At 36.9% G+C, this 22,821-nt stretch overlaps 1 protein-coding gene across 1 annotated transcript; it reads left to right on the forward strand.

The window, feature by feature from the left end:
* The first annotated feature begins 644 nt into the window (after window positions 1-644).
* Window positions 645-16,614, forward strand: LOC106950038 (lissencephaly-1 homolog B-like). The gene is made up of 11 exons (XM_015036663.1): window positions 645-832; window positions 7,840-8,092; window positions 9,703-9,787; window positions 9,871-9,945; window positions 10,636-10,842; window positions 12,109-12,277; window positions 13,406-13,508; window positions 13,608-13,836; window positions 14,637-14,738; window positions 14,808-14,964; window positions 16,148-16,614. Exons 2-11 carry the CDS (start codon window positions 8,061-8,063, stop codon window positions 16,219-16,221), a joined length of 1,233 nt encoding a protein of 410 aa, XP_014892149.1. The 5' UTR covers window positions 645-832; window positions 7,840-8,060; the 3' UTR covers window positions 16,222-16,614.
* Window positions 16,615-22,821: the final 6,207 nt, after the last annotated feature.

A 22,821-nucleotide genomic window follows, 5' to 3' on the forward strand; every position in this document is an offset into this window, starting at 1 on the left:
AGTCCTCACTATAACAAATGCAATGTTAATACATTTACTCCTTAATTGCTAGTTTTATCATTTAGATATTTAACATTAATTTATTTATTTAGAAAGAAACACAAAATGCTTATTTTATTCCCATCTCATACATGCTACTTGGATTTTTTTTGTGTATGTATTATATTTTTTCAATTTAAATAAAAAACAAATAACTTTAGTCATCGTCACAGATAAGAAATCAAATAGAAAACAGTCACAAAAAACTAAATTTATATTTGGCAAAAATTTTTAAAAATGTCTGATTCATATCAATTTCTACTTGATGTGCAAAGTTGTCTAAAAAATTTTTACAAAAATTTATTTTTCCCCTTTCATGTCATGTATGAATAGTACAGCAATAAAATGACTAAAATTACATAATTAAAAAACAGTCTAATAAAATCCACCCACTAGACTTTTAATTTTTCTTTATTTTACTTTCACAACATTTTATTTCATTTAGCTTTTTTTTTTTTTTTGAAAGTTTTAATGAATTCCTTTTTTAAATGTTCCTCAATGAAAACAATATTCTAAAGAAAACAAACAGCCATAGAAACTGTTGACGTATTTTCCTTCAAAACCATGAGCGTGAGGTGTGCCCGTTACGCGCCGCCGCCCACTTCAACGTGCGCGCTACCGGCGTCCAATCGCGACCGTTAGCCGGGGCCGGGCGACTGCGGTGGGAGAGAGAAAATCTGACCGTCCGTGCCGGCTGATGTGAAAAGTCACGATACCGCAGTCAACCCACGCAACGCCCAAGCACATGCACAGGCCTGCTAAGGGAAATATGAAGTTCTTCATGTGTAAAATGGTGAGTGAGAAGTTCGCAGACGTGTTTGTTCGTTTGTTTTGGCACTTAGTTAGACTTGTTATTTTGACGAGGGATCGCCTGCAGTGTCTGCGCTTTCCCGTTCCCATCTCAAAATGGCGGAGAGGCCGAAAGCTAAGCTAGGTTAAGCTAAGTGAAGAGTCAAAGTTGTCATTGTTTAAGGCAGCTAGTTAAAGACTGTGGGTATTTTACAGCTTTACTTGCCTATACAAAGAGCTTTTGTTATTTCAGAACCAAACGTGATGTTCTTCATCTGTGCTTGATTTGCATCAAAACTGTTGTTTTGGAGCCTTGGTGGCTAACGTTAGCTACGCCTTTTTTGGAAGTTCTGAGTGGATGAGCCTATTAGGTTTGTTACTAACACTTAAAATGTCAGAGTTAACCTTATTTCTGTAGTTAGCCTAACTGGCTGTGTTCCGCTCAACTCATATTTGTCCTTGACTGAGTATTTAATCTAATATACAGACAGTGTTATTCATACTTAATTTACTTATATTCACCGATTATTGTTTATTTTTATTAAGCAGTGCTATGTTGATGAGCCATTGGTTCTTGAGAGTAGATGCCCTGTCTGTGTTTTTGACCGCGGTTGTATATAAATCTTTTGCTCACACTTGACAGCTGAGCTTGGTTTTTAGTGTGCTAAGCTAACCTTAGCTGGAAAGGGCGTTGCTGATGAGCCTCTGCTGCAACGTTGCCCTTGCGCCTCTAGAAGCTCAGAAAAAAACGATTAAAAAAAAAAAATCTAATACTAAATAAACACAACTAAATGAGGTTCTGGGATTTTAAATTAGCGTGAAGTTCGTCTTAAATCATGAGAAACAGTTGAGCTATGTTTAACTGGTTTTAATCAGTGAAAATAAATGTATGCATGTGAATTGTTGCCTCCTGTTGCACTGCATGGTTTGTGGTGGGTTATGCATGTTGACTATGGAAGCAACATGTCAGATTTGCATAAAAATATTGATCACTCCCATTATAGTTATAAATATGTATGATGTATGCATGAGGTATTTTGGCCATTAAATATTTAGTATACAGAGAATCTAATGGTTTTAATAAACTCTGCTCTAAATGTCAGATAAGTTACAACAGTAGATTTATAAGAATATACAATGTCATTACCTTTTTTCCCCCCAATTTTGTTTCATTTGTTGGCCTATAAAACTGAAAATTAATCTTATTTCTTTCTATTGATTTTTTGAAATGACTGATTTTAGTTATTTTTCCTGAAATAAGATGGTGGATTAGCATTATCATCAGGTTAGGTTATTTATCTCATTGTATTACCGTATTTAAATTTTTTTATCTTTAATTTTGAACAGCCAGTTTCTGGTCTGCTGTGGCACATGCATGGTAATGGAAACCATTTCTTGCTTAATCCTCAGCTCCAGATCAATGCAACCTTTCGACAGCATGTATCCCCATTTTGTGCCTGGGTTGCCATTTAATCTCAGAGTTCTTCCGTGTAAACTTCTTTATTACTCACTCAATTAACGAAGTAATCATAATTACTCGTTTTAAAATTGATTTTAATTTTACATTATATTCTTATGATTTGATTCACACTATTTCTCCTTATCAAATATGACTTTATGATCTTTAATAGCCTTAAATTTTATTATTATTTTTACATATTTGTTAAAAATCACTGTTGTGATAGTATAATACAAGACGGATAATTTGTGGAAAGAAGTCGAGCTACTCGGTTTCCCCTCTGGTGAGAAACAACCAATCAGAGCCAGGAGGAGGGTCTTAAAACTGTTAATCAAGCTTGTGTACAGCGCTTAGGTGTTGGTATTAAGGGAAATCGGCATCCATGAAAGTGTTGAATGGAACTTGAAATATAATAACCAACCAAACATTTTACATTTTTACACATGCTGATATTGCAAAGAAGACTGATTGTACAGCTTTAATCTGGAACCGATAACATCTTTTCCTGTTTGACAGTTTGCAATAAACCATAGTCTCTAATTTCATTTTTGACAGAAAGTACTTGAATTTAAGAAGCTAAACAGGTTTGTTGTTGAGGGATAAGACAAAACCATCTCCTCTCCCCTCCTTCCAGTTTTATCCTCTTATTAGCTAATTATTAAAGAATTTGAAGCAAAGATTAACATGATAAAGCTAAAGATTCATAATTATGGTAAAATGACCAGGAAATGTTTAAAATAGGGATGCATAAGAAGAAATCAATGCTAAACCATTTGTGTTTATTCTGTAGGTATATCTGTAAGACTATCTGTTGCTCTGATGGAAAAAGTCAGTGGTTTTATGTTTATCCAGTAAAGAAATGCAAATGCATTTCCCATAGATAACCCAGTGAATGCTCATTAATTCAGTAAATTAACTTAGATTTTACATGGTTTTTAATTTTTGTTTGCGAAAGACTTGTTTTTAAAGTGTCTCTTCTCTAGGATTAAAGTTTAAATTTGGCAGAGGTTACTAGATAATGGTTTAAAATATTATGAGCTATTCTGGTTTGTAAACAAACACCTTCTTCTGGTTTAACCTGACCTCTCAGAAACTTGTTTAGCTTAGAGGTCAAACTGAACAGCTCGACTCAAATGTGACTCAAAACCACAGGATGATGCATGCTTTAAAAGAGTCTTAAACTATCATAGTTGACAATTAGCCTTTCACTTTATTTTAACCTGACATAGATTAAGTATGAGCTGTTCTCATTGTCTACTTAATCTATTTGAGGTTTTGGTCGCAGATTAAAACAAAGCAGAAAACTAAGATGTTACATTAGATTAGTTTCTTTTTCTCTAACATGTTCATTGGTTTAATAGTTGGGAGTTGTAGTTTGTTCAAAATGAAGTAATCACATTGCTCCACATGGAGGTGGTACTAACCAGCACTGCTGTGTGATTCAGTGCAATTAAAAAATAAAGTTAATGTAATGTCACAGTCTAAAACTGCTCCCTAAAGGTGGCTTTATTCGCCTGCACACTTGTTTTTATTTAATATTTTAAACAAAGAGAACATGGTGTATGTTTATGTACTTCTGATCAGAGAAGAGATATACAAATTATTGGACTAGTCTGCAGGAACACAGGAGAGACTGTGCTGCTTTATTCTTTGTATAGGCAGCTTTTCATAGAAATATATTGATTTAATTCTATGCTACATAAGAGCTGATATTCTAGCAACAGAACAGCCTAAGTTTTTATATATATAGTGAAGATTCAAAAGAAAATATTTACTTTGAAACAAATGTCACATGAAGGTGTTGCTGGAATTTAGGTGCTGCTGTTTTGTCTCACATTCAGTGCTGGCATTGTGTTCTGAGAATTGGACTCTAATTTAGACAATTGCACGTCTTAGGCTCCCTTCTTTTGATAAACTGACACATAGATCGGACTTTGCACCTTTTTTTTCCTCTTTATTTATGACTCTTGTTCTCTTGCTTGAGCACCAAGTCTAGCTGACGATACATTGTCAGTGTGAGGGTAAAGAGTTTTGCAACACTTTGATGCCATTTGAAAAAGTGAAACGAAGATCCAGACTCGAAGTATCACTAATTTGTAAAAGTTTTTGGGTGACAGTTGAAGTTCAGTGTTCAAGCATCTTCAGCAGGTGCTGAAGCCGCCAACCGTTAGGTTTATTCAGTAGTCTGGAACGTGGCCTTTGGTCAACTAGCTAAATCCCTGCTCTGTTCTCACTTCAGTAATTCCTATGTTTGCTAGTTTATAAAGAGAGCTCACATCAGTGGCTTGAATAATTTTAGACATTTAAGTTTTAATTAAAATCTTATTAATGACTAAGTTTTCATGAAACAATATGGAGAGTGAACCAAAACCATACTGGAAAACATCCATTAGTGTCCATTAGGTTTGCATGACATCAGGAAAATGTGTAATTGTGATATTGTTGCTGGATATTAAGATTTTTAATTTTGAATAAATCACATATTCCTGACTTTATTCTTTGTCTTGCTTCATCACAATTGGGCCTGTCACAATAACAAATTTTGTTAAAATCCAGCGGACATCGGAGATGATATGTGGAAAAAACATTAATATTTATTTAACATTTCGTGCAAAGAATATAGAAATGACAAGGAGAGGAGTTGGAGCCAAATGGCTACCGCAGTTGATAAACCCGGTAACTTTTCAGCTGTTCTCCGTTAACGTGACATAAATAGATTATAATGATTTTCACTCAGTCAGGACTTTACGCTGACTCTAGCCACATGCATTGCAGGTAGATTCTAATAAAGCATTGATTAATGCCTGATATTAAAATTGGTTAACTGGACTTGTAGCCATTATTTTGGGCTACAAGTCCAAAATAATGGCTGTGTGGCTGGACACCACACAGCACGATCGAACCCGATCGAATCATTATATCTAGGATTTCTGTCGGTTAATGTGTCTCTCAGGTTTTGGAAATGGGCCGACAACTTGTGACGTGTGCACTGGACATTATACTAATGAAATAGGAGGGAGGGTCAGTGGAGAGCACCGGAGTTGAGCCTTTTTTCATTCAGTGTCATCAAGAGAAGGGAAAAAAAAAAAGGCAGGAAGAGACGATAAAGCCGATAATTAAAATGAGGTCGATAGGTTTATCGTTTATCGCGACAGGCCTAGTTGAGACCAAAGACTGAAGACTTTTATCTCCTAGTTTTTGGTAGAAAGAGAGAGAGAAACGATAAATCATGCAAATGGAAATTATTGAGCTTGTTTTAATTATTTTGGGTTTAATTGATTTATTGTGACAGACCTAATCACAATGTGCCCACCACTCTGTTTGAGCTCATAAAGTACGTATCACATCTGGGCATCGAGGGGAGCTGAAGTCAAATTAATAAGCCAATTTTTGTAGCCATTAAGCTTTTCGATTGATATATTTTGCGGCAAACAGAACGCATGGCGATAACATCACCTGATCCCAGACAGTGTCTAGTTAAAGTCCTGGCTCTCTGTTTGGTGATCCTGTTAGCTGCCGTCCCGTCTCTCCTTTACGTTGCACCGTCAGCTGTATGGAGGACTAGTGGTCTGTCTCACACATACACACACACACACACACAGACTTTGTGTTGTCTGGTGTAGCTGCTAAGCAGCTTAGCGCTTTACAGCACCAACCTTCACTGGAGTTCAAGAATGAACACTATCATAAGTTTCCAACTGCTGAATGGTGTTTTTACTTTGTGTTCAGACTAAAACTAAAATCAGGATTAAAATATTTAAACTTGGGATGAAATATTTCAGACTCTTTTTTTTGTTGTTGTTTTGGCTGAGAATTTAAATAAAAGCACAGTCATATAAGGAAGATCAGCAGATGTTTTCATTTATCCAGCTTCTTTTGTAACTCAGACATTTATGACGTGCATTAATTGCACCTTAGCTGTTTGGTTAAAAAGTATTAGTCTGATCAGAAGTGGTTATTAGTGGTGAATTAGCTGGGATTCAACAATTGCAGTTTTCTGGCCGATTTCCGATCTTTTTAAAAAGCCTAACCTGCCGACTCCAAATTTGGTTGATACCTTTGCTTTTGTTTTAAATGTTGCTCAGTATAGCAAGAAAGTTGCTGAACTGGCAACAGGGGGTTGACTATTGTTGGCTGTAAACGTGCAGACCTGACCTGGTGGGCCAGTCTGTCAGTCAAACCTCTCCCTGCAGAGCAGAAGAGGATTTTTAGATGTTGGCTGAAAAAAGATCGGCTTCACATGTAAAAATGGGCAAATCACCGACCTCCCAAAATTAAGGAAATCGTCACTGATAAATCGGCTGGCCGATAAATCAGTCCGTTAGAAAGCCAGAGATTTTTTAATTTAATTTATTTTAAAGGCCAGATCACTGAGTCTGTCCAGCAATCAGAGTACAATGTGACTTATCACAAAAATATACATTAACCTGTCTCACCATCGCTTGTTTGTGAACATCAATGTATGTAGAGGTGAAACATAATAAGTGGGAAAATGGCTTAGTATTTTTTTAATTTGTTGTATTTCTGCACTGCAGAAATCAGAGATCATGATTCACATCATGGGGGTCAGTGATAGGATTCTCCCAAACGGATCCATCAGATTGAAGGTTGTAAAAAGTGCATCAGTTAGCTTCTGTCGAATTAACTCTGAAAATCGTCAAATCGGCTGAAAATCATATTATTTTTATTCCTTCATTTTCTGTTTGAAACAAAACAAATGCATCTACTAAGAACAGGAAGCACTTTTTTATGATCGGTGTTAGTTAAATTTTTTTATTAAAACAAAGCTGGGATGTAGCTTAAATATGTAAATTCTCTAGAAAAAAAAATCATACAGAAAACCAGAAATCAGAATTTCCTGATTGTTGCCTGTCCAGTCAGGAGGAAAGATGCAACTCTTAACTTTTCTCTTAATACACAGCTCTGGAAAAAAATTAAGAGGCCACTTAAAATGATCAGTTTCTCTGATTTGAGTCTTTTTAGGTATATGTTTTGAGCAAAATGAACATTTCTCTTTTATTCTATGAACTAATGACACGTCTCTGAAATTACAAGCAAACATGTAGCATTTATTTGCTGAAAATAATGAAAAAGATGCAGAGCTTTCAGACCTCAAATAATGCAAAGAAAACAAGTTCATATTCATTTAGAAACAACGACACTGATGTTTTAACTTGGGAAGAGTTCAGGAATCAATATTTGGTGGAATAAATAAAACCAGGAGGTTTTTAATGGGGTTCAGTGCAGGGAGCTCCTAATTTTTCCAGAGCTGTATGCTTGCTTCCTAACTTTTTATTTTACATCTATATAGGTACATTCAGAAATAAATTAGTAATTCTCTGTGATTCAAGATTTTACATTTCTAGCATCGGCTTTATAAAAACAATCCTTCTACTTAAATCTAAATATTTCTTTTTTGTTTTACTTTCATTCCACTGAAAGTAAAACAATACATTTTTCACAACTTTCTGTCTTACCAACTCAAAAGCTTCCTGAAATAAAGATGGATTTCTTCTAAAAACATTAATCAGCGTTTTCCTTCTCTCCGTCAGGTGACGGATATATTGTCCCACTGACTGAGCGGGTGACATTTGGACCGTCGTAAACCTTCTCGGCGCCTCATAGCGGCACAGCAGAAGCTCCTCCAGGTTCGCCGTCCTCCTCCGAGCGGCTTTCCCTTTGCCACCTGCGATCCTCAGCGGGATCGGGCTCCTCCTCACCCAGCGCTTCACCTCAGCCTCACCTCCCCGCGAGGGAGCGAACAGCAGCCGCCATGGTGCTGTCACAGAGACAAAGAGACGAACTGTGAGTGCAATCATAAGTAGGATTACGTGTGAGCAAGAACAGACATGCACGCTGCAGCTCATTACCAGCAGCACCTGCAAGTTGGCTAGTCGCACTGCGGCGCATCGCATGTTTTCCTTTTGAAGCCGGTCCAGAAATCCATACTGTAGATGCGAAATTAAATCTTCTACAACAGCGGTGTCAAACTCATTTTCATTTAGGGCCAAATCAAGATCTTGAATGCTCTTAAGGGGCCAGATGTGCCTGAATGTATTGATAAAACATGTTCGCAAACTGCTAAAATATCAATTAATTCTTAAAATAAAATATTATTGAACATCTTTTCAGCTCCTCCAGGATTTCGTCATTCTTTTAGTGATTTATTTATTTATTTATTTGCAATAAAAATCAAAGTATTTGTGATACTAATTTGGAAATATTTGCTTATTTATGACGGTAAATGCAACTTTTTATTACTTGCTGTATAGATCATGGACTTTAATCAGATGTCAATTAAAGCCGAGGCAGCTGTTTAGTACAAGTAAGACAGTTTTTGACAATTTTTGAGAAAAATCTGCAATAAAATCCCAATTATTGGCGCAAAAAATGCGGGGAATTTTATTTATTTATTCTTTTTGCCTGAATTTCCACAATACTCAAGAAACTGGAGGGACTGATTGATATAATTTGGCAGTAAGCGGATAAAAACTGCATTGATTTGACAACATAATATTTAAGCACACTTAGTGCTTAGTCTAGACTCTAGAGGACCACATAAAAAGCTATGGCGGGCTGGATTTGGCCCACAGGCCTTGGGTTTGACACCTTGTGCTGTACAACAATCTGAAATCAGTGGCGGAGCCTGAAGAGACGTGAGCTGCAGGCGCTTCACTTGATAGCTGCTTGGTGAATATTTCATAACCTCCATGACGGCAGGAACGAAGCGAGGGGGGATGGGGGCTGGCGAGCATTACGCCGTTATGACCGGCACCTCTGGTTAAGCACAGACGGCAAACAATCAATATTTAATGATTTTTTTAACTTATTGCTGCTAATCCCATTGATATTCTACTGTTTGAGGGCCAAGTTGAATTAAAGCGGCGAGGGTCTAAAGTTTGTAGTCTGCAACAGTCGGTTTGCTCCAAAGAAGCCCAGAAGCTTCAGCCTAAATTTAGCACTTCGCTCATGATATATTCACCCTCCATCTTATAAAAAAAACCTGTTTCCGCATTTATATAATTTTGTGTCTCCGTATTTGTGTTAAACCTCGCTGCACCACCCGGCTCCCTCATCAGCTCTGCCTTCATGACGAGTCGATGGTTTCCATGGCAGCAGCAGCACTGTTTCCCAGCACACCTTTTCTGTACTTTTATTGGGTCTTTTTCCAGAAAAATGTGATTCGTTTCTGTTTGCTCATGCTGACATTTAGGGTTGAGCTGCTCGACGCTCCTCTGTTTGCCTGGGCGCGGTCTGCCATATTTTAAGGAGGAACGTCGGCTAGCGTCCATTAAATGGTGTCACGGTTTCTGTGCAGACATTCACCTGATTTATGGCATATTCAAAATAAAGAGCACACACTGTAAGTGGGATGAAATTGGCCTTCAGATTACTAATAATGTTTCTTTTTCTAGAAATCGGGCTATAGCTGACTATCTTCGTTCCAATGGATACGAGGAAGCCTATTCTACCTTCAAGAAAGAAGCAGAATTAGATATTGTAAGGAGCGACAAATTGAAGAATAATGTTTTTTTCTAATGGGAGGGACTTCCTTTCTGAGAATCTGTTTGCTTTGGTTGTAGAATGAAGAGGTAGATAAGAAGTATGCCGGGCTTTTGGAAAAGAAATGGACTTCTGTTATTAGATTACAAAAGAAGGTAAGGAGAATCTTTATACACTTATGTTTAATCCAGGGGTGTCCAAACATTTTGCAAATTATAATAGAAAGGTTAAAATAAAATCAAGCAATTAAAGTTGTCTTTTTGTAGAAAAAAGGATGGAGCCAACACTTTAAAATGACTTCACATTTTTCTGTATTAAAAGAAATTGAATCTAGTTCTCAAATTAAAATTTAAAAATGTAACTCATATTAATTCAAATTCTTATTGTAGATGATGACGGATGGCAAGAAATTCCTCCTGTAGAAGTCTGTGTTACAGTGAATTTGAAGAAACCTCTGACTGAAGACACTCTATTTTCCCATAAAATTTTCTCATAAAATTCTTTTAAAATTCTTTTGGGCTCGACTGAACAAATTTATTCAGCTATAAGAATAAGATCTGAGTCGCTTTCTTTCAAAATAAAAACTGATTTAGGAATAGCAAAGTTCTACTTTTTATAAACACTTGGTTATAAAAATACAAATACTTTGTATTGTATTTAACAGTTTCCATGGTTTTCGTTATCATTTTATCCTGACTGAAAATAGGAAAGTTTTCATTTGTGTCATTCATGAATTGCTCCAATGGCCACAAGTGGCCCCCGCGCCGCCCTTTGGACACCCCTGGGCTTATGAACTGAGAACGAGCGTTGGTTCTGTTTGTGAGACGCTTTCCTTGCTGGTGTAGGTGATGGAGTTGGAGTCGAAGCTGAATGAGGTGAAGGAGGACATGACGTACGGCGGACCCGTCGGTCAAAAGAGAGACCCGAAGGAGTGGATTCCCCGCCCCCCGGAGAGATACGCCCTGAGTGGGCACCGTGCTCCAGTCACACGGGTCATCTTCCACCCCGTGTTTTCCGTCATGGTGACGGCCTCTGAAGATGCCACCATCAAGGTGTGTACAGGTGACACGCTGACTACATGAGATGCATTTCACTGAGGTTTCAGCTTCAGCATAGAAGCTTTACTGCAGCATAAATCAAACAAAGCTAGCGCCTTTACAGGAATACATTGGTGCCATCTTTACATGCATGTTCACTTTAAACTGTAACCGGATAAAATAAACGTGCTGCATGTTTATGAAAACAATTTAAAGATGGAGCTGGTAGATTAACATTAATTTATTTTCAGAGGTGGGCAGAGTAAAAGAGAAGCTCTACTTCAACATGTCTTTATTCAAGTAAAAGTAACAAGTACCCGTCTAAGAAATTACTCAAGTTAGAGTAAAAAGTATTTGGTAAAAAGTCGACTCAAGTACTGAGTAACTATTCAAATTAGGTGTTTCAGGTGTTTGACTTTTCCTGACTAAATCCAGGATAATAAAAGCTGTGGTTAAAACTCATCCAGCAGATCCTGAGCGGCTCTGACCCTGGAGTTCACAGCAGATCTGAGCCTGCTTTCCGTTTTATACTCACTTCCTCCCATTAACATGCTTCCTCCCTCCTTCTCCTTTTTCTGCTGTCACTTCTCATCCATGTGAACACGTGACGATTCTTGTCTCGTTTGCTCTAAACCCAAAGCACAGATCCTAATCTGTAAATGTTTCTTTTTAAACCTGTGCTGCTTTTAAGTTTAATTTCTTAGAATTTGTTTTTATCTGAAACTGAAAAACTGTGCTTGTGTTATTCTGGGTTTCTCAGTAAGTCTTTGGATTCCTTTGCTAAAACACATTTTGCTTGATGGCACAATCTGTTTTTGTAGCTGCACTGATCAGAATGTTGTGACAGTTCCAGCAAATTACATTTTATCTTTAATAATAGCATAAATTATGTAGAGAAGGCATACAACAATATTTTCCAGTCTTCCTGAATCGAGTGTCGGTTTGTTTTGGAAGCAGAGGTGATATTACTCATGTGTGTAAAAAACAGCTTTATCTAGATTTTGCAACAAAAACAAATCGATTAGAGTGCAGATTTTAAACTGATTTTAGCTGGCATAGCTAAAGCATCAGTCTTCATGTTTAGTCTCTGCAGACAGTAAAACATTTACCTTAAGCTCAAAAAGCTTTCCAGGTCCAACATGGATGTCAAAGATGATGGTTTTTTTACTTGACGTGGCTGATTTCTCTGTTCAGTTGCAGTTTGTAGTTCTTTTTTCGTTGTTTTTTTTTCTATTTAGGATTTTAGTTTTAAGTCCCTGACTGATTCCTGTGTGCCTTCAGGTGTGGGACTACGAGGCAGGAGACTTTGAACGAACCCTGAAGGGACACACGGACTCGGTGCAGGACATCTCCTTCGACCAGACGGGGAAACTGCTGGCCTCGTGTTCGGCTGACATGAGCATCAAACTCTGGGACTTCCAGGGCTTTGAGTGCATCCGGACGATGCACGGTGAGAACATTTGCAGGTTTAATAACGCCGTTTCAGAGCGACTCGCCCGCAGATGCAAAAGGCCACATCTGGGTTCTGAATTACGTGTGAACTTTTTTTTTGTACAATCCAACACCAAGAGAAAATATGGAAGCTCTATTGGAAAGATGTCCAATGTTTTTGTCACATGGGCCAAAATAGTCAAGTAAAAAAAGAAAATGAAGAAAATAAACATAATGTCAAGCAAATGAAGTAGTAATTCTATGCTGTAAAATAATGTTATGTTATTCATTATAGATCCAAAAATGTAAACAAGATTTTGCGCATTTCCTATATTAAGTTTTTTTTGTTTTTTTTTGGCTCAACTGAAGAAATTTATTCAGGACTTGAGCCACTTTCATTGGAAATGTTTGCTATATTTTAATGAAATATATCAAACAAGTTTAATAAATTAAATATGAAATAAATTTCTACATGTTTAATTTATCAAATGAATTTAAATTACGGTAAATTAAACGGGTTATTCATCAAGTTTAATACGTTAAACTTGATTAATTTAATTAAAGTCGATTTAGATCATGCCATAAATTAATTTAACAAATTATTTTATTAAATAAATTAAATTAAATGTTTAATATATTTAATTACATAAAATAAATTTAAGTTTAATTTAATACATTTAATTTATTACATAAATTTTAATAAACTAAAGTTGATGTGGATGCGGATCATCTTCAATAGACGTGGTTCTATTTATCATAAAGCCTGGTTTTTAAAAACCCCTGGATACTTTGGGATGTTGTAAGAAATTATCTTGGTTATATTTTATTCTTATCACAAATGAAACGTCTCCATCTGCATCAAGACCTTGTGCTGGAATTTGTATCATTCTTGAACTGCAGTTGGTGGGCCGCTCAAAATCAACCTAAGGGCCACTAAAGGCCCCCGGGCCGCACTTTGGACACCACTGTAACATTGCATATGAATGATGTTTTTGGGTTTCATTTAACTAAATATGTTATCTGATTTGAATTGAATTGAAGCAGGCTGTTTTTCAGCAGGGTGGTGATTTGTAACAATCTCCATTTTGACCTAAAATAATGAAGACGAACGCAGAACAGTGACTAAAGGCGAAACTTTGTTTTTCAGGCCACGATCACAACGTGTCGTCCGTAGCAATCATGCCAAATGGTGACCACATAGTTTCTGCCTCCAGAGATAAGTCCATCAAGATGTGGGAGGTGGCCACAGGGTGAGTTTGCATTTCATTTTACATGTTTTATAGAGATTCTTATAACTAATTTACAGCAGACGTGCACTTGTGTAAGTTGAGCTGCGTGTGTGTGTGTAGGTACTGTGTGAAGACGTTCACAGGCCACAGGGAGTGGGTGAGGATGGTTCGCCCGAACCAGGACGGCTCTTTGATCGCCAGCTGCTCCAATGACCAGACTGTGCGCGTCTGGGTGGTCGCCTCCAAGGAGTGCAAAGCGGAGCTGCGGGAGCACGAACACGTGGTGGAGTGCATCGCCTGGGCCCCTGACAGCGCCCACCCCACCGTCCTGGAGGCCACAGGCTCAGAGGTAACCCCACCTTTTCCTTCGACAAGGACGCCGAGATGAGAATCCAGACAGTATGCCTGGAAATACTTTTTTCTCAAATTAATCGTGTTTATAATATGTTGATGCCTGTGCTCTTTCTTTTGTGAAAGATAACGTTGTTGAGTAGCAGGTTTTGCAATAATAAATTATGGGTGCAGATGTCGCTTTGCATCGTAAGGTGGGATGTTTGGAGATTTGTGTCTGCTCTCCAAATGGGACTCTACAGGCAACTACAAAGAGAAAACTCATTTTATCAGAAAATAGTTTAATGTCCCAGATCCTGATAAAATGAGACTGGAAAATTTTACAGTTTTGTAGACATTTTTTTGATATTTTATCTTTTAAAAGCAGAAAAGTGAAATATCTATTTGTGGGTCTGCAATGATAACAAAGAAATTGTCCTGGAAGTTTTTGTGATAAACGATAATCTTGTTGTTTTCAAGTAACATAATGGTGATGTCATAATAATACGAGAACATATTCTCAGAGAGCAATAAACTTTAATTTCTAATGAACATTTAATACTGGAACTGGAAGATGTTTTAAATATACAGAATAAATAAACAAAACAACAAATACAATGTCTCTGTAAACAAAATTGTCCTTCAAAAAAACAAAGCATCAGACTGAAAACTTTTGTCATCCAGTTTTTGGTAGAGAGAAAAATGATAAATCATCCAAATGGAAATTACTGAGTTTGTTTTAATTTATTATGCGACAAACCCCGTTGATTTACCCCGTTTTTGATGCGTCATCCCTTCGCCTGTGTTTCTGTTTTGCAGAGTAAAAAGAGTGGAAAGCCTGGCCCCTTCCTGCTCTCCGGCTCCAGAGACAAAACGATTAAAATGTGGGACGTCAGCATCGGGATCTGCCTCATGACTCTGGTGAGTGGCAGGCAGGACGCTGGGCGGCGTTTCTGGGCGAGCGTTGGGTAATGAACCTCATGTCCTCAGGTGGGACATGACAACTGGGTGCGTGGGATACTGTTTCATCCTGGAGGACGGTTCATTGTGAGCTGCGCCGACGACAAAACAATCCGGATCTGGGACTACAAGAACAAGCGCTGCATGAAGACCTTATCTGCTCATGAACACTTTGTTACCTCTTTGGGTGAGATTCATTTAATTCATTGATACCATTTTTTTTTTGTCTGAAATGTCGCTAAATATAGCAAGAAAGTTTCTGAGTTGGCATCAGTGAGGTGACTTGTTAGCTGAAAGAATTCAGATATGACCCGGCGGGCCGGTCTGTTGGTCCAGCCTCTCACAGGACTGCAGCAGAGAACTGTGGCTGATTTTTAAGTCTTTGCTGACGTAGATAAGATTCTTTACATGTATCAGTCGATCACAATCTCCCAGAACCAAATAAATGTCGCTGATAAATCGGTTGGCTGATAAATCGGTTGGCTGATAAATTGGTGCATTAGGAGACATAGTTTGGTGTAATGCAAGATTTTTCAAGTAACTTTCAAGAACACTTTTTTAAGAGAATGTCAATAAAAACAGTTTTTCTAAATTGATAGTTGGTGGGTTGTTTTGTTTTTTTTGTTTTTTTTTTTGTTTTTTTACAGATGACTGTCTTGTTTACCATCTGTAACAAATTCCTGATTGAATGAACAAAATTTGAAATCTGAATAATTTTAGGCGAAACTTTATTGTTGTAAACTAGCAGCATTCCTGGCTTGTTTAAAGTTAAGAGTGGTGTACATGTTGGGGAGGTCTCTGTTTGGCCCGCCTCCATCATGAGTGGAAAAGCAGCATGATTGGTTCGCTGTTCCAATAAATGAAATAAGTCACCAGTATGTTACTTCTGGAAACTCTGATTTTTATCTGCAATCTGTGGCCAAACAAAAGCTTCTTAATTTGTTGGATTCCTTTTTTTCACCATACTTTAGCTTCTGGAGTTTGTGCTATTTTGATTTCTGTTTTTATTTTAATTCCTGCAAGGATTCTAGAAATTTTTTAAGTTCTTTTTTAAATTATGCTAAATATAGGGATGCATGATGTATCAGCTCTGACATCGGTATCGGCCGATATTAGTAATTTTTTAATTTATCTTATCAGCCAGATAAATAAAACTGGGCCGATATTAGCAACTGATATGCCATTGTCTGTTTCTGGTCGGGGTTTTTTCCCTAAAAGTGTTAAAACAACAGAGAAATGCACATAATATCGGTTATCGGCCCAAATTTTCTTATCAATGCATTGCTAGCTAAATATAATGTAACAACAAAGAAGCTGCCCAGAAACGGTTCCCTGTACACAGGTTTAAATCTTTCTTTTGTTTGTTGCAGATTTCCACAAGACGGCTCCATACGTGGTTACGGGCAGCGTCGATCAGACAGTCAAAGTCTGGGAATGTCGCTGAGACTGCCACCATCTCTCCCCCCCTACCCTGCTGCCCTGATTCCAAGGATTTAAAAAAAGAGAAAAACAAGAAAAAGATCCCCGCCGCGCCATGCTAGCCGCCGCTCCTCAGCTCCCTCCGCCCCGACGTCCAGCCCTTCACCTCTCGCACTCCAAATCATAGTTGACCAATGCGCTTTACCTTCCCCTCGCTCCTCCCTACATCGATCCAGCCCCATTAAGATGACTATTGTCCTTTTTGTGTAAATTATTCTGGATGTAGGGTACGCTTAATAAATGTCATGCAAATCTCTGACACATAAACACTCAAAATGATAATAAATATCTTTGCATGGTGACTCAAACAAGAAAAAATAAATGATAATAATTCAATACTGTTAGATTTACAAATTTCCATACTGTTGTCATGACTTCCCACTGGGTCAAAGGGTAAATGTCTGTGTGTGCCGGTGCACTGAGTGCACTAAAACCAATGGCGCCTCCTGTTGACAGGGTTTAGGTTATGTTTAGTTTTTCTTTTATTTCACAGCTCCTTTGTTGTGGTCTGTTGCTGCATTCATGGGGGAAAAGGAATCTGGAGGAAAATAATCAAACCTGTTGCAGCTTCACAGTTTATCGCATTAGTTTGACGTCATGCAACACAAAAACGCAAAATCTTTACCTAGCAACGCCAGCCAAGTCCAGGCTGTTACCTAGCAACCCCAGCCAAGCCCAGCCCAGTCCGTCACCCAACAACCCTGTTGTAGTTTTTTGGCAGATTATTTAGCTTATAATAGGATATTTTTCTCCTGTTATATGTGAAATAATCTAATGGAACTAGTACTTTTTCCATATTTACTTAAAACAAACTCGTATGTTGCGACTTCCAAGTTAGTTTAGTTTTAATTCAAGTGAATTAAAATATTTGCACTCGAAACTACTACTACTTGGTAAGATTTTGTGTTTTTGTGGTGTGTCTGTATTTTCTTATGTTTTGACAGGAGAATCTTTCCACCTCATCCAATCCGATGGCAGGCAAAGCTTCTCGCCACTTTGATTTTTCTTCTTTTAACCAAACTGATCTCAAACGAGCCCCCAACAGGAAAGTGTGTTTCACAGAGGAAAACGTCAGCTCATCTGTTCATGAGATGTGTGTGTGTGTCCTGAGAATCGCCCAGTGCCCTGTTGCTATCTCTGCCTTGATAACCCGATCCAGGGCTCCGTCACAGGATTTTCATCCAGCTTTCTGTGGTCCCACTGCTCTCTTTGCATACACTCACTAATGCACATACACGCACAGTAAAAAAAAATAAAATAAAAAAAGTTGTGTATCAATATATCTGGATGTCATTGTTTGCAGCATAATGAAATAAAATTCTGTAAATATAGTTCCTCTGTGTGCTTCATTTTAATGGAGTGCAGTACTGCTCCACGTCCTGCAGGGGGCGCCTAACGAATTCCTGCTCCAACATACTGGAATTACCTCGTGAGCATACCAGATGCATCCTGGGATTGAGCTACTGGTTATGTTCAGGTGTGATTTTATGCGGCCCCCAACTGTTAAATTTGGCATTTAGATACAGATGAGACTTTTAAATTATCAGGGTAAAAATTGTTACCAAGATAATTTTCTTACACAGGAAAATGTAAAGTGCAACACAAAGTATTTGTGTTTTTATGATCAAGTTTTAACAAAAAGTAAAACCAAATTTATCCAGAGACTTTTACTGAAAAGATAACTTTGCTGCACCCAAATCAGCTTTTATTCTGTCTTAAACTTGGCAAAATACAGCAAATGTTTTGAAATGGTGACTCAAATTCTGTTCGAATTACTGAAAATGTATTCAATTCTGAAATCTAGATGTCTTTCTTTTAATACAGCAAACATGCAAAAGCTGCTACAGCGCATTAGGGCCACTGTAGAGGAAAAAAAGTTGCACATTTCTGCCAAAAACTTTTGACCAATCTCAGAAAATGACCAGAAAGAACTCGGAAATCTCTGAATTTCAAATGTTTGAACATTTTCTTTTGAAATCTTTTCTTGAAAATTTCCAAGTTTTCTAAAATTTGTGATAAGTCACAAAATCTTTGACTTTTTTTTTTGTTTTGTTCCTCCAATAAAATGTACTTGGGCTACTTTGCTTGATTTTAGATTGGGGTCTTTGACCTGCAACTAATTTTGAGTCTACAATTTTGGCTCATTTGGCCAAAAGTTGGGTCACCTCTGATCTGAATGCATTTGCCTTTCAAACAGAAAGTTGATTTATTTGTTCATTCTGGAAACGTAGCTGTGTTGGTGTTTTTCAGAGTATTCAAAAATTCTCCGTGCCTGTTTCAGAAGTAAACCCCTCAAACCCTCATTTAGCAGCTTGTAGAATCACTTTTTGCAGCAAAAATGTGGTGTATTTATTTTTTTATGATTTTATTCCTGTGAAAGAAGAAGTCTGGGTCGCTTTTCTTTGCCGCGCTGCTCTTGTTTAATCAGCATTTGCCATCATTTCGAGGTCTGAACTTTGACTGAGCCGTTGCGATTCATTGACTCTTGTCTTTTAAATTTGGCTTTCTTGAGGTTTATTTTTCTGTTTTATGACCTAACTCCAAACAGGAATAAACTGTAAAGACAAATTTCCTCACATTAGACTCTTTGAGTTCATTTTTGACTCAATAACCTCATATTTTTTAGAAATGACCAGATGTTTCTCTAAAGTCATTGCTAATATTTTTTGCACTTCAGCACTCCAAAGCTCCTGCCTTTGCAGAAGTAGACTTGCTGACATGATTTTATTTGAAGCTTCCCTTCCCGTCGATTGAAAGCAGGAAGGTTGTACTCGGTTTTCCCTCGTTGTTTTTGTAACGGCCCATGTTAGAATGTTTGTCCTTAACTTCAGGTCACCAAAGTGGAGATTTTAAGGGAAAGTGGGTCACTAGACACAAACTTTTCTTCTAGACAGCCTCTATTATTTATGTATAAATGTTGTGTTCAGTTTTAAGTTATAAACTCTGAATTATTTGGTAACATTTAAAGCTGATTTTTGCCACTTAGTTTATATTTTCAAGGCTGGATATATTAGAATGAGGCTCTTTAGTCGTCTTCTGACATTTATTAATCAGTTTCACAGTAAAGCCTGTGGAGACACGAGATATTGCGAGACATTTCAGGATCTCTTATGAATTATGTACGGCCCAGAGTCTTCACAGAGAAATGCTCGCCCTTCCTTGTCGCAGAGCAGAAAAGCAACATCCGTTTCTAGTGCAAATATCTTAGTTCACTTGAAGTGAAATAAAACTAACTTACAAGCAACTTTTCAGCAAGACAAAGGAGCTAATTTTAAGTAAATAACTCCTTAATATTGATGGGAAAACTGCTTGTTCCATTGGCAGATTGTTTCACTTATAACATTTCCAATGTTCGTGACAAGCTTTTACTGTTTACATGTTTCGGTTTTGTATTTTTAAAAGGAAGATTTCCTTTTAAGAAATATTAAACAAGATTGTTAGCTTTGCACATATTGCTTCCATTTAAAAAAAAAAAAGAGGAGAAAAGACTTTTTAATATTTATTGCAATATAATTTGTTTGGCTTCATGCATAAGTTTGTAGCTTTAGGACAGATATAAAAGAAGAGGTTTTGTGAGCAGAGAACCCAAAAATTATACTCAAGTAAGAGTAGCATTACTTCAACATATTTTTACTCAAGTAAAAGTAAAAAGTAGCAGTATGAGCAAAAAAAGTATTTGGTAAAAAGTCTATTCAAGTACTGAGTAACTGATCAAATTATCACTCATTTAATAGTTAAAAATTACACAGATGGAAAAAAAATGTAAAATAAAGTGGAAATGTTGATATTTTAAGGACCAAATTGATAATAATTCAAATAAGTAACAGAAATAACAAAATTAGACAAAAGATTTTTTTTCCAAATCAGTTTTTTTTCCAATAAAAAAAACTCAAACTTTTTTTTAAAAAAAGCTGCAGGTGTGTGTCTATGTCTGTTGTATTTTTGGTTAAAACTGGTTTTTATTCAGAGTGTAGAAAATCCAGAAATTTTACTCTAGTAAGAGTAGAAATACTTCATAATAAAATTACTAAAGTAAAACTAAGAAGTACAAATACTCCTAAAAGCATATATATACACACACACATTTCAAAACTTATTCAAGTAACTGTAACTTTGACCTGCAACTAATTTTGAGTCTACAATTTTGGCTCATTTGGCCAAAACTAGTTACTGCGCGGCTCTGTTTGTGTAATAACCCGTTTCTCAGTGGAGCCAGTGGAGTAGAAACATTGGCCTAAATCCTCCCAGCCTCTCCCTCATTCAAGCCGAAGACATTAAAACTGAGCAGAGATGAAATTCTCATTTATTTTGCTTTTGGGTCACCCATTTTTCTCTCCGCCTCTGATATAAGGCTGAGTCCGGTTCTTGGCGGGAGCAGAAAGCGGGAGGTGTAAGCCAGCAGAAATCCAAATATGCTGGCGTGTCACAGATGTGTCGAGAGGTTTCAAGGTCAGTGTTTACAACAGATCGGCCTCATGCTGCTTATGGCAGCAGAGTGTTTTCATAAAGCATCCTCCCTTTTTAATGCAGTGTGTCAGCCTCTGAGCTGCAGAATGAGGCAGATTTCTGCAGGTTTTCTGCTCATTTTAATGGGTTTCATGTCATCAGGTGCGGCTTACATCTTGTGCTGTAATCCCTGCAATGCGAGAGGAGGTAAAGAGAAGCTGTGTTTTAGGATATAGCGCACTCTAGTGGAACCATGCACAATATTTTTATTTTATACCTATATTCATTGCCTTGCAAAAATATTTATCCACCACAAACTTCTTCACATTTGTTACAAAAACAAACTTTTGTGTGTTTTTGTTTAATTTTCTGTTACAGAAAACCCAAACTGATGGAGACGCAGTGTGAAAGGTTGTAGGGTTAGGTATGCATTTGCATTTTGAGTAAATGCAAATGCATACCGCACTTTTCAAAGTTATATTTATATAAAAAGGACTGAATATCATTTATTTAAACGTCACAGTTATGCAATAATTTGAGTGTTTTATTACTTAAAATCAACAAAATACACCAAACGAATCAAAATAAGGCATACGAGAGAAATAGTTTGCATGTTTCATTAAGAAAATACTTTAGTTTAAACCACAGTGCACCTTAAAAAGCCTGCTGAGGAAGTGTGATTGATTTAAACAGAGGTAATCAATCAATACTTTTCACTGATCTTATAAAAACAAACTAACAGATATTTATACTGTGATTTTAAGTTTATATCAACTAAATATTAGATAATTCATGTTAGTAAGGGCATGTTCAGATCTATTTAAAGCTAAATTTTATAAATAAAATGGCTACTTAGCTTGGATGTAAATGTTATGTAGAACAGGGATGGTCAAAGTGCGGCCCAGGGGCCGTTTGTAGCCTTCAACTGATTTTTTGCGGCCCATCAACTGCAATTGAAGAATGATACAAAGTGCTGTTTTTTTTATAACCAAACTTTTATAAGAAATAGAACCATGACTAAAAAGGCGACTTTGCTGCATCCAAATCAACTTTAATTTATTAAACTTGGGTAAATACAGCAAACATTTTGACAGAATGTGATGCAAATCCTGTATAAATTTGTTCAGTTGAGCCAAAAAATAAATAAATAAATTTGAAAACTAGATGTATTTCTTTTAATGCAGCAAACGAGCAAAAGTCCTTTTTAAATTTTTTAAACTTCATTTGCTTGATTTAACTTTTTTTTTTTTTTCCCTCCATTGACTCGATGATTTTGGCCAATGTTACAAAACGTTTGGACATCTTTGCTGTAGAAGTGGGACTCAAACCTATTTCTATCACATTAATGTAATTTAAATATGTTTTTGTATAATTATAGAAATAAATAATGAGTAGCCATGTTAAATATTCTGTTTTTCTCCATAAAATTGCGCATTGGTTATTCCTCTTTGTTGTGTAGATCCACAAGTGATGCAGCATTTCTAACTGGGTCACCTCAATCCATTCCTCACGTCTCTCCCACCCCACTGACTCTTCAAGTCATCGCTCTTCCTCCTCGCTCCTCCGGCACGGCTCATGTGCTGCATCCGTATTTACTCAATTATCTCTGTTAGCTTTTCACACAATAGCGTTGTTTTCTTTTCTTAAATTGCGTTAATTTCTTTAAAATCGATGAGGAAATAGTGATGTGTTGTTCAGTTGTTCAGTTAGCTTAGTTAGGAGCTAGCTTGTGACGTCAGCGCCAATGTATTTCTGAGCTGATGTTGTGATTGGCTGATGTATTCATGTAGAGGAGATATAGGACTCAGTGGCGTCCAATCAAAGACTGTTGCTATGGAGACACACAGATGACCCACGTGTTTTATTATATTGTCACTTTACATGCACATAAACCACTAACGTTCAGGTAAATCCTAGGATTTATTTTCTCTTAAAGAAGACCAAATTATTTTTTTCTCTTTTTGTCTCCTATCACACAACAGTATGTGATTTATGGCATTATGTCAGACATTTAAAATAGACCCAGGAAGAGTAGCATTATTTCAACATAATTTTACTCAAGTAAAAGTAAAAAGTGCCCCTCCTTTTATTACTCCAGTAAGAGTAAAAAGTATTTGGT

Source organism: Poecilia latipinna, unplaced genomic scaffold (genome assembly GCF_001443285.1).
Source record: "Poecilia latipinna isolate Pla-1442-1.1 unplaced genomic scaffold, P_latipinna-1.0 Scaffold375, whole genome shotgun sequence".
In the NCBI taxonomy this organism is placed as follows: domain Eukaryota; kingdom Metazoa; phylum Chordata; class Actinopteri; order Cyprinodontiformes; family Poeciliidae; genus Poecilia; species Poecilia latipinna.

Bases quoted from the DNA above. Each gene is read 5' to 3' on its own strand.
- LOC106950038 (XM_015036663.1), top strand. From the start codon at position 8,061: ATGGTGCTGTCACAGAGACAAAGAGACGAACT. The intron at 9,946-10,635 runs GTAAGGAGAATC...TTGCTGGTGTAG, and splicing joins TTATTAGATTACAAAAGAAG to GTGATGGAGTTGGAGTCGAA. The intron at 10,843-12,108 runs GTGTGTACAGGT...GTGTGCCTTCAG, and splicing joins CTGAAGATGCCACCATCAAG to GTGTGGGACTACGAGGCAGG.